This window comes from Catharus ustulatus, chromosome 3 (genome assembly GCF_009819885.2).
Source record: "Catharus ustulatus isolate bCatUst1 chromosome 3, bCatUst1.pri.v2, whole genome shotgun sequence".
Taxonomy (NCBI): Eukaryota; Metazoa; Chordata; class Aves; order Passeriformes; family Turdidae; genus Catharus; species Catharus ustulatus.
In genome coordinates this window covers 24,066,693-24,078,596 of record NC_046223.1, presented here as the reverse complement: position 1 = coordinate 24,078,596, position 11,904 = coordinate 24,066,693, and the positions used below count along the sequence as shown (strand labels likewise).

General features: G+C 41.7%; 1 protein-coding gene across 2 annotated transcripts; it reads right to left on the bottom strand.

Annotated features, from left to right (window-relative positions):
* Positions 1–3,551: 3,551 nt before the first annotated feature.
* Positions 3,552–11,288, bottom strand: NEK2 (NIMA related kinase 2). 2 transcript variants are annotated; one of them, XM_033055725.1, is made up of 10 exons: positions 11,193–11,288; positions 10,818–11,035; positions 9,526–9,763; positions 8,760–8,842; positions 8,380–8,506; positions 7,411–7,630; positions 6,417–6,471; positions 6,270–6,334; positions 5,307–5,354; positions 3,552–3,775 (listed from the first exon to the last, which is right to left on the bottom strand). In XM_033055725.1, the coding sequence occupies exons 1-10, from the start codon at positions 11,286–11,288 to the stop codon at positions 3,552–3,554; spliced, it is 1,374 nt and encodes a 457-aa protein (XP_032911616.1). The 2 variants fall into 2 exon arrangements, with proteins under 2 accessions (XP_032911616.1, XP_032911617.1); XM_033055726.1 differs by lacking the exon at positions 5,307–5,354.
* Between the last annotated feature and the right edge of the window lie 616 nt (positions 11,289–11,904).

The following is an 11,904-nucleotide window of genomic DNA, read 5'->3' as shown; positions in this document are numbered from 1 at the left end:
CATGGTCCCCCCACATATTTTCCACATCCCTTTGTTGGAGTGGGTGATGAGCAACAGCCAAAGTTCTGCCACAGTTGGAGAAATGCAGATTTACCACCGTGAAGAAGACCCTTCTGGGGTGCAGGGGCCACACTTGCCACAGGGACCCAAAGAGACAGACACTCAGAAGTGGAATCTCCCACTTTTATGAAGAAGTTTGATGGTCATCTATATTTATGTCTGATTTTCATTCATATTTTTTATCTGCCCAGCACTTTCACACTGTTCAACTGGCTGCAGAGGGGACAGGGCCTGACTGCTGAAAGTCAGGAGACTGGTCTGCATTTTTCAAAGATGCAACTTCCCCTCCAGGCTCTCCTTGTTATTCTTCTGCATATAAGACTTCTGCAATTTCAGAGGTGCTGACAACTAATCATGTTATTAAAATTCCTGACATCTGTATTAAACATTAATTAATTTCTCTCACAACATTCCACAGTGTACACCATTATTATCATCCTATAAGGGTTAAGCTGTACGATATGCGTATGTACATACTTCCCTAAGACATTAGTATATCCATCAGCATGATGATGGAAGAAAATATTTTGGAAGCACTCCATAAGCAGTCACCATTCCCATAAATGTTGTATTTGTGAATATTCTATTCCCTGAATATGTTTGAAAATTGCATCCTGAGTGTGATTCCAATGCTACACACGTTCTATTGGAAAAACAATTATGTCCTTGTAGGAAAATGTGAATTTTGGGATTCCAAAGCAAAAATCCTGAGAGAGAATGAAAACCTTCTTCAGGATGCTTTTCACTATGTTTGACACATACTGGTAGGAAGTTCTTATTCTAAAAACCTCAAGAAATATTGCATTTATTATACTAGAGTGATAATACTTCAAGAAGACACTGTAAGCAACCCAGTCAAACAGCTTAATGCTACAGCTGTAACCTAAGCTGTTCTCATTTATTACTGCCATTGAGACTGATACAGTTTGCACTTTGTGGCATTTCAGATTCATAACAGTGTAGTTGTTAACCAGGACTTTGATTCAGCTATTTTTATAATGCATGCATAAAAGATGCAAAATGACAAATCTGAGATAATTATAATTAATTGCACCAGCAAGTACTAAAGCATCCGTAGCCAAAGAAAGTCAGCATCTTGCAGGAACGTGCTTAGAACAAAACAGGTAAAAATAAATGTAAATGAGATACTAGATTTTGGATGAATGTATAATAAAGTTCTAATAAATGACAAGGCAACAGTGCCATCTTGAGGTTACTAGAGAATTAAAGAAAGAGGAAAGCCATACAGTGCTCTCTCAAGGATTTTTAGTTTTAAATGCAGAAATGTGTGTTTCAAGAGAAAAAAACTACTCTCAAACAATTTTCTTACCTTGGTCGTGTTAGCAGCAAAGCATTTGTAAACACCAGGCCTTTCAAAAGACAATTAGAGGGATGGAGCATCTCCTCTATGAGGAAAGGTTAAGAGAGTTGGGATTGTTCAGCCTGGAGAAGAGAAGGCTTTGGGCTGACCTAACTCTGGCCTTCCAGAACCTGGATGGAGCCTACATGAAAGATGAGTCTGTTTACAAGAGTATGTTGTGACAAGGGAGAACGGCTTTTAATGGAAAGAGGGTAGATTTAGATTAGATTCTAGGAAGAGGTTCCTTGCTGTGAGGGTGGTGAGGCACTGGAACAGGTTGCCCAGAGAAGTTATGGGCATTTCCTGGAGGGTCCCTGGCAGTGTTCAAGGCCAGGCTGGATGGAGCTCAGAGCTGCCTGGTCTGGAGAAGTGTCCCTGTCCATGGCAGTGAGGTTGGAACCACATGATCTGTAAGGTCCATTCCAACCCAAACCAGTCTGTGACTCTATGAATATGGTCTTTCATGAATGAGTATTACTTTATTTCCTTGGCTGCTTGTTTTCCTCCTTTCTCTGATACCTGCATTTTACAGACAAAACATTGTTGAATCCTTTGTATTTTTCCACCTGTACTAACACCACTGCATATCTTACCCTTTGATGATTTATGGGTTAAGCCATGAAGATCCACATGAAGGTCAGAACTGCATTGCAGTGCAGTGCAGTGATTGAAGCACAGAACAGAAAAACCTGAGTGTGCAAACATGGTGAAAAAGTAGGGATTTCTCCTCCATGTAAGTGTGAAAAGCTTCAGAAATATGAAAGAATGCAGAGAAAAGCTGCACCAATCCACATGGCACGTTCCCACCACATCTAGTGCTGGGGAATGAGCACCAAAATGTTGGTAGTTTCAGGTTAGAAAATGAAATAGTCATGTCTAGTTCTTTTAAGCAACCAGCAACCACTCTGCAAGCTAATGCTAAATTCTGCTGGGTTGTTAAGAATCTGCTAGAGCAGACTTGTTGTTGGGTTACACAACAGATATTTGTCTGCAAATCATAGAATCATTTGGGTTGGAAGAGACTCTTAAGGTGATCTAGTATGTCAAATTAAATTGATATTTCAAAGAAGATTCTCTCTTATGAAGTAAAAACCATCTAGAATATATCCTTAGATAACATTCATAGCCCAGTAAGGAAACAAGCTATTTTCTAAGAATGTATGTTTTATGGCATTTCAATCCAGAGGGGAAAAAAAAAATCTTTATATAAAACATACGCCAGACAATACAGTTTCAAAGGATATCATAAAATTCATGAGTCTGAGTGCATGAAACTTACACTACCTTAAGTAAGCAACTTCTACACCAGCAGAGGATTGTTAAGGGTAAGATGGAATGCCTTCTAAGCTTCAAGAAAATACGGACTTCCTATTTAAAAGACAACTGCCCTGCCCCAAAGCACAGACACTGCTATGATGGAGAGTGTCTCATCTTGGCCAGCAGTCTCAGGGGCTCAGTTTATGACACATTTCCAAGGCAAGGCAAAGAAGGTGTTATTTCAAATGCCATGCAGGCCTTATAGGATGGATAAAGCATTCAGCTGCTCAGGCAAAAAGGTAATTCAGAAATTATGTTATTCTGACCCATCACACTCATTTAGTCAAAACATAACATTAAAAGTAACCTGCTTTGATAGGGCACTCACTTAGTAGGAAGAGATGCATAAAATCTTTGTGTTCTTTTGTTAAAAATATTTACAGGTGCAGAAAAGAAGGCACTGTTTTCCCACATATACAGAATATAAACACTTCCTTTATCAATAACTGCATTACATACAGCATAATTTTACCCTACAGACTGTGAATCTCTGCACATTTTTCATCTGAAAAATTTTTCACATCAGATTTTAAACAAATCATTTATATATATTCATTCTTTATATTTTCAGAAGTATGGTAAACAGCAGGACCAAAATATTTTTCTTTAATAATACAATTAATTAACTTTGTTTTATTTGGTATGAAAAGCACCTATTTTCATAATATAGCATATTATATCATAAACTACCTAAACTAAGAGTTTGTACAACTGTTAAAAAATAATTTTTCAGTAGGTTCTAGCTTAAGAGAGGGAGGCACAAGTATCTGCCTATACATTTAATCTTCTTTTCAAAGATAAATATGTTACAGTTTCAGCGCATGCCCAGGATTTGTCTGCTCTTTAGTTGATAGCTTTTTTCCAGTTCAGCCAGAGCTTGAGCCCGTAGATTTGCAGCATATAGACGACTTTTGAGATCAGAGTTTTTTCCTTTGGAAAGGAAATAGTTTTCCATATTATGAGGCACAGCTTTCTCTTCACTTCTATCAAGGAGTGAGCTCTTCTTGGTTGTAGAAAGGGGAAGCGGGAGTACGTTATCTTAAGAAATCAAAAAGTACTGCATTAGTGCATCTTCCAGCATTTCTTGCTTTTAACCCCGGTGCCCATTTTGTCATCTACCTATGGTTTTAAGTGATTTAATTAAATGCATCTAAGTTAATAGCAACAATTCTTTTCTATTTTTTTTAAATGATGGTGGTAAAAGGATATATGCCAGAGTAGTTTTTAGGGTGCACCTCCCAATACTTAGTATTACTTGATTAAGAAGACATGATGTTTCGTCTGAAGGACAGGAATTAAATAAACAGTAACATAATCCAGTTCCAAAAGAAAATGCAGAATGAATTTTCAGCTTTTCATTTTTTTTCAGCTACTGAAAAAAACCCTCTTTGCTTCACAGCAGGGGCAAACAACCTGTCCAGTGGTCTTTGTACTTTACCCCTATTGTTCCCACTCTATCCTAGTATTAAGTCACTGGGGTACAAATTAGGCTCTGACTTGAGGAGTAATGAGTTTAGGTGAATTAAAAATTAACAAACTACTTTCACTGCAGCATCCAGAACAGGAATTTTCATAGTGCATCCTATAGCATGCCACTATCAAAAGGCAGTTAATGACACAAGAGTAGAAAAAACTGCCAGCACAAGCTATTATAACCGCTAAGCTGCCTCATGTAAGAGCCAACTTCACAAGGCCAAACTTAAGGTGTGATTTTTATTTAATCAAAGGTCTAACTGTTCTAATCTTAACACTGAAGCTTTAATTGTCAAGTTATGAGGCTACAGCAAAAATGCAATAAGCACAAAGGAGCAAGAAGGAATTTTAAAAGCCAGCAAAGATTTCAGCATTTTTAGCTTCATTAGTGTAAGTCAGATCTGTTTTAACATTAAAAAATAGTTCACTAAGAATCAGACAATCCCTGTAAAAATAGGGCAGTGTCTAGGACACGGTCTTAAAACCCAGGATTTTTGGTATTCTATTTTACTGTCAAGTGAACCACCCAATAGACTTCTAGGAGAAGTTAGGGATCTAACAGATGTGTGAGACGCAATCCAGTTGTGAAAAATATAGCAATATTTGAGCAACTGACAATACAAGCAAGCAATCTTGGTACCACTATTGGAGAAACACTTGGTCCATTTGTATGAAAAGAGGCATAATTTTAGAAACAGTGTTACAAGAGCATCATGGAATGAAAGGGAAGAGCAGGAAAGCACATGCTCTACAGATATTGCAAGATTTGGTCAGTTTTGTAGTAACTAATGTTCACTTTGCTGCACACTCTAACTTGAGGTATTAACCACCCAAACTTATTTTGCCTATGCTCGAAAATTAGTAAGCCTGGTAAGGTCAAAATATCATGCAAAGGGGTGGGAAATGCAGAAAAGAACAGAAGTAAGAGCTGAAGCTCATATGCCTTCAGTCATCCAGTTTTAGATGCGACATCAGAAAGCCAAAAGCAAGTTTATTCTCAAATTCTTTAATGTGTCAATGTCAGACAAGATGTTGAAAGACGGGTGGAATTCTCAAAGTTGACAGAAATCTTACAAACAGCCCAAGGAGCCCTCACTGTCTAGGGGATTTAAACTTGTGTCCTTTTCTGCTTTGATAGTCACTTCTTGGAAAAAAAAAAAAAAAAAAAAAGCTGCTTTCAGTTTTATTTGCTTTGGAGGCAGTGACATGCTTATCTTGCTTTATCAGACCCAAAACTAAATGGAGAGTGTTAATGCATGTTAAAGAGTGTTCACATGTCTTTGCTCTAGAGTACTTACTACTTCTGACCCAGCCCTTCACTATTCCTACCACTATTTAAAAAGGCATTTCAATACTTGAATATTGTTTTTAATAATACAAGATAGGAGCAATTAACTGATGATACCCAAGATATCAACCAAGGGCAAAGTGAGTATAAAATACTACTAAAACAGATTGCACTAGAGGCAGTCAGGAAGTATTTTGATACATTTTCAAATATAAGTTTTTCTTTCTTCCTATAACAGCAGTGTATATTATTCATAGTTTATATAATGCACCCACCAGTCACAGCTGGGTCCTTTGCAACAAATAATACTTCCCATGTTGAAGCTTTTGGAAGTTTAATGAAAGCTGAATTTATTAGACATGTGCAACTTTATTAAAATTAACTAAATCAAAGGTCTTTAAAAAGACATCCATACATAAAAAAGTGCAGTTCTGAGAAAGGTTTGGGTTACAAAGAGGCACTTCCCTTAGCTCACCACAAGAGCCTAATTTCCTAGACAGCACAAGACTGCAGTGCAAACAGTGCTAACTCAGACTTAAGGCTGAGCATCACTCATTAAGTCCTTTTGCAAAGCAGAAAATCAAAAGTCTCTTCTCAAGCATGCAGGCATAACTGGACTGTGCCTTGCCCCAAGGGGACTGTGCCTTGCCCCAAGGGGACTGTGCCTTGCCCCAAGGGGACTGTGCAAAGCACACTGAGCACCAGGGGATCTCTTCTGGTCACAGCAGCCTACATTGACCCGTGCAAGCGCCTTCTTGACTATTTGCGTACCTGGTCCTTCTGCGCATGTTACCTCCTGCTTGCGGGCATTGTACCTCTTCATCAGGCTTTCCGCTCTGGTTTGGGAAGAGAAGTTTAAGCTTTTTGTGGTAAGACTGTAGAGTTTCTAATATAGACTATAATAGGTTAGTAAGATACCTAGCAAGTTTGTCCTCTGCCAGTCTCTCCCGAATACAGAGCTCCCGTTCTCTCTCTGGAAGTAGAAACACGGTAGTATGCAGTGTGAACATGCAAATGTTAGAGTGACTGTGCATGGTTGCCTTCTCTTACAGGGGAAAGACAGCCAGTCAGATGCACCCACACTTCTGATTCTACAGCTCTAAATAAAGGTAACTGCTGTGTAGATACACCTTTAGCAACGCACTAATAAAACACTGACAAGTACTCTGAAATGCCCAGCACACTTCTGTCCCAAACGCTGATGTGTCTGCAAGAATGAAGAGATAGCAACTTTCTATTCTGCACATTAACTCATGGCACACATGACACCAGATTTAAATATTTATATACCAGATTTATAATTCAGCTATGACTAAACACTCTGCTTACAGCAGTAGCAGCTGTTATTCAGGCACAGATAAAAAATACGTATGGTTAAAAACTGTATTGCAGAGCCTCCTGCATATGCAGGAAGATACTTTATGTGGGCAGGAAATGCCAACACCTGAGGACCAGCCACCTACAGACTCACAGGTAAGCTACCTGTGGAGTGAAGCTTTTATAAAAGCAGTTGACAGTTTACTTAAATAACTTTTTCTACAGCATCAGGGTCACCTTAGGTTACATGTTACTATAGACACTGTTTATTTACACAGTAGGTGAAAAGCAACCTACACTCCACAGTGCAGACCCTACGTTTCTCTATACTTTCCTAATTGCCACTCACATTTAATAATCTTCACAAACCATATCTAAACTGCCAAGTCTATCTTAGTAACTTAAAATAGAAGCTAGTACAGTGGAGTAAGCCCTGAGTGTTCTTGGTTTGGTCTTCAGACACATTCTAATGGTGAATGCAGGACTACAGTATCCTAGTGCACTAAAATGAGGGTTGTGAAAACTGTCTACTTTTTCCTCCTCCAACTGAATCAGAATCCCATTGCCACCCCCTTCCTAAAATGGAATAGCATACGCTCCAGACGTTGTTCTCTCTCTTTAATGGCTTGCTCTCGCTCCTGTAATTGTTGCTCCTTCCGTTTCAGCTCATTCATTGCAGCTTCTGAGTATTGCACTCTGTCTGACTCCCATGATTTCACGCCTCTTCTATCCAAATTTTGTTTTTGTTCTTCTGTCACCACGGCTTCTATCAAGGGGTGCTGCAGAATATCTTCAACAGAGGGTCGGCAGTAATCCTAAAGGAAAGACATTACCAACAGGCTGTAAGAAGAAACATTAAGGTCAGAGGTTCCCAAGCAAGAACAGCTGAGGTGCTACTAAATGAAGGAGAGACTGGAAGAAACTGGAGTTAGGAAGGAGTAGCACAACTGGATGATAAAAGCTAAGGGAGGAGGCTGCTACCAGCCTTCAGATCCAGAGCTGCAAGACTCTGTCTCCCAGCCCAGGGACCCTCTCCTTGCAGAAGAAGGGGGTGGATAGCCTGAAGAGGCAGCTGTCACCAGGTTTCTCAGCTAACACTTTGCTGAACAATCCATTCCTGCAGGAGGCTTGGCTGCTTGTTACAGCTTTGTTGTCCCACGTCACATTCTTCTCAACATCCCCACACCAGCCATGGGGAAACAAGCTATATATTAGCCATATAAAGCAAACCCCAAAATGAAGACAAAACAGCCCTTCCAGCCTCCAAACACACTGGAACCATTTTAACCCTGAAATTATAAGGCCTTAATAAGCATGCAGTCAGGAAATCCCATGTAAGCAATACTGGGGCAGCCTTTTGGCATCCTGTGACCCTGGCATGACACTTGAGCTGCTGCCTTTGTTTGAGGGACTCTGAGCACAACTCCTCCTTCCTTCTTCTGCAAGCAACAAGGTGATAACAACCACTTCTTCAGGTTGGTTCGCTTCATAATTGAGAAGAAAAAAATTAGTACTTCAGTACTAGCTGAAATTATAGGTGGAAAAGTTAGTCATTGGTTCTTACCTTTACATTCAGCATCTCCTTGAGAAGGTCGTTCAGCTCATCTGAGTAACGATATGGTATTCGCCTGTACCTCCCTTCCTTTATCTTTTCTGCCAGCTCCTTTTGGTTGGAAGCTGTAAATGGAGGCCTGAAGAAGAAAATTTTTCTTGGATTCTTCCACTAGTTTTACAGGATTTATTTTCAGAAAAAAAAAGAAATATCAGACTAGGAAAAAACCCTGCAGTCAAGGCTTGTTTTGACTAACTAATGTCAAGGCCAATAGAGAAATAAAAATCTAGGACTAGTCTCTGAAACCTTTAAGTTTTCATCTATACAAAAATATAATCACACCTACATTAGCAGTCATGTTTCCACATTTGTTATCACACTACCATACTTACGAGAGAGCACATAATTCATACATGAGGCATCCTAGTGACCAGATGTCAGATTTTTCATTGTATGACATGTAATTCATTTGTTCCTAAAGAAAGAGAACAATCTTAGGTTTATTAACAAACACAAGGTTCCACTATTGCAGGATAACCAGCTACTTCTCAAACCTGAAATAAACCATTGCATACTGGAGCAACTTCTAATATTCCATCTTAATATCTATATCTACTCTTACTAGAAGGATTTTAACTATTTGTGGCAGTACTACACTGTAGAAGACTGGAGTGTTGCATCAGTCTTTAATCGATGCAACTCTATTTCAGTCAACATTAATCTTTCCCACACAAAGTGCCCTGTATCAGGGAAGTAAGTAATTCCTGCTCATTTCCACTACAACTTAAAATCCTACCATTAGGAGATAATTTAACAAGCTCTTTACCTTAAGAGTATGAGGCATAAAAGCTCTCTAACTTCCCTGTTCCTTTTCAGGAACAATATATTCCAACATCTCCAACGTCCCAAGAACATAACAAAACTTATACAGTGAAGAGCAACTGTAATTAGAAGGAAGTTGATTGTATGGGGAAGGAGATGAAAATAACTGCAAAATAACCTTGTCTCCAGAATATACATACTCTGTTTAAAAAGTCATCTGCATTTAAGACCAATAAGGCTTCATTAAAATCTCCCAAGCATTCATGGACTCTGAGACCAACACAGCACACCTTGGAGGGGCAAAAGGGAAGATAATATCTAGAAGGCAGGTCTTACTGGAGACATGTAATATGGAGTGCCAACAAACGTTGTGGCAAAGCTGGTGTCATGGTGCAATATCCTAGCCAGTCCAAAATCTCCAAGTTTCACATTCTGCTTGCCATCTAGAAAGACATTTGCTGGTTTCAGGTCACGGTGCACAGTGACTCCACCATCGCTCCGTCTGTGACACTCCTTCAAGGCCAGTGTTAATTGAGCCAACACTTTGAGAACAAAGCTCTCGTCCAAGAAGTGCCTGAAAAAATGAACACATTGTTTAATGGATTTTCTGGGCACACATCAGTTTGATTAGTCACTGCCAGTTTTAGCTCCATAACTTTTTAATACTACTATCATAAAATACATCAGCAACAGGCATCTATGTATTCTACTTTTAAAATTGATTAAAAAAAAAAAATCACTGCAATTATATTAGAAGACATTGATGCTTTCATTGTAGAATCCCTGCAGTATTTCCTTCCTCCCGCAAATCACCTAACAAACACATAGCATTTTCATTATTTACAACACAAATATCAATTCGATGCTTTTGTGATAAGATCTGTCCCTTTGATCACTTAAGATACCTTGTCACCTGTTAATGATGAGCAACATACAGTAACAGCCAAAACAGGGCTGATTTTTAATACAAACGTTCTTAAATGAAAATACTGATGCTGGCAGGCAGCTGCAGAACTGTTTTAGACTACCCTCACAAAGTAAAAGAGGTGGTTCATGTACCTGTTTGACCCTAAGAATGTGAAAACTGACACTATACTTGACTAGGATGCTAAGTCTAAGATTAGACCAAGGGGAAGCCTTATTAACTTGATCTCTATCCAAGCTTTATATATAGGCAGATGAAACAGCTTTTCACAATGCGTTCAAAATCACTGTTCCCTTCCACACATTTTGGTGTTCTCATAAAACACAGGGTCCCAGGAATTTTACTCACGGGGAAGGCCAGCACCCACAGACCAAACTGCCTGTCAGAAAGAGCTGTGACCACCTGGCTTATTTTCTCAACCCCATTCATAGCCAGAAACCCCTTAACAGCTTCTGCCTCACAGGAGAGCTCTGCGTTTTTCACTGCTTCAGCACCAACATCCAATCCGAGGATGCATTCAACAGCCCAGTTTCCATGGCTGTTTTAACTTTGTACAAAACCTTCCACATTCCACAAGAGTTGTTGGGCCCGAAGGGCTAAACCCGAAATTGCTCAGAAATTACAAAATAAGTTTCCCTTCCTTCTGGGTTGCCTAAGACTCGTGCAAGACATTCCAAACGCGCCGCAAGCGCGCTCCACGTGCCTTTCCTTGGCGCACTTGGCGATCAGGCTGGCCAGGTCGCCCCCATCGCAGTACTCCATGACGATGTACAGCGTGGTGCTGCTCCTGTCGATGATGCGGTCGTAGTAGCGCACGATGTTCGGATGCCGCAGCTCCCTCAGCAAGTTCACCTCCGACACGAGCATCTGCTTCTCCGACTCCGTCATGGTGCCATAGTCCAGCTCCTTCCATACCAAGATCTGCGGAGGGAGAAACACCCTGGGCAGTGACTGTGGCCGCGCAGGGGGAACAGAGGCGGCCAGAGTCGCTCGCTCGCGTCTCGCGGGGAGCCGGCAGCACCGCGCAGGAACGCACGGCAGCCCCAAAGCTGCGCTGCCCCCGCTTCCTCCTCCTCACCTTGCCGTCGGCCTTGCGGCGCACCTTGCGGCACTTCCCGTAGGAGCCGGCGCCGATGGTGAGCAGCACCTCGTAGTCGTCGGGGCGGCTCGGCATGGCAAGCAGCGCACAGACCCCGCCGGGCCGCGCAGGCCGCCGCGCTCGCGCCGCGCCGTTCAAACGCACCGCCCCGCCCGCCCATTGGCCGCGCCGCCCGCGCGCTCCGCCCGCCCATTGGCTGCGCCGCCGTAAACAGCGCCCGCGAGGCCCGGCGGGTACGGCCGTTACCGCCGGGGGCGGGGCCTGCGCCCGCCGCGAGACAGGGGCCGCCCCGCCCCGCCCCGCCCCGCCCCGCCCCGCCCCGCCCCGCCCCGCCCCGCCCCGCCCCGGCCGGCGTGAGGGAGGTGCCCTCCGCCGCTTCTCCCTCTGCTTCCCTTCTGCTCTTTCCTGCGCCCTGGTTAGCCAAATCACCCGACGTGCAGGTGTCACATATTCATAGCTCCTCACGACAGGGCGGGATTTTTTCCCCCATTAAAAAGAACAGTAAATCGTCGCCTTTCCTGAAATGTTTACATCTGTTGTTTAGATAACGACAGAAAGTCGGGACGCCTTAGCACAATTTTTTACTATTCAGAAATGGTAAAAAAAAAAAAGAGCTTAAACTGTTTGAAAGAATGGAAATCCAGCCTGGATTTATTGCAGTGTACAGACGCTTCGTGAGGGGAGGAGGGGG

Excerpts from the sequence above, each read along its gene's own strand:
- NEK2 (XM_033055725.1), bottom strand. The coding sequence starts at position 11,288 with ATGCCGAGCCGCCCCGACGACTACGAGGTGCTGCTCACCATCGGCGCC. Across the intron at positions 6,335-6,416 it reads GCAGAGGACAAACTTGCTAG|AGCGGAAAGCCTGATGAAGA; the intron begins GTATCTTACTAA and ends TTCCCAAACCAG. Across the intron at positions 5,355-6,269 it reads AACATGCGCAGAAGGACCAG|AAGTGACTATCAAAGCAGAA; the intron begins GTACGCAAATAG and ends TTTTTTTCCAAG.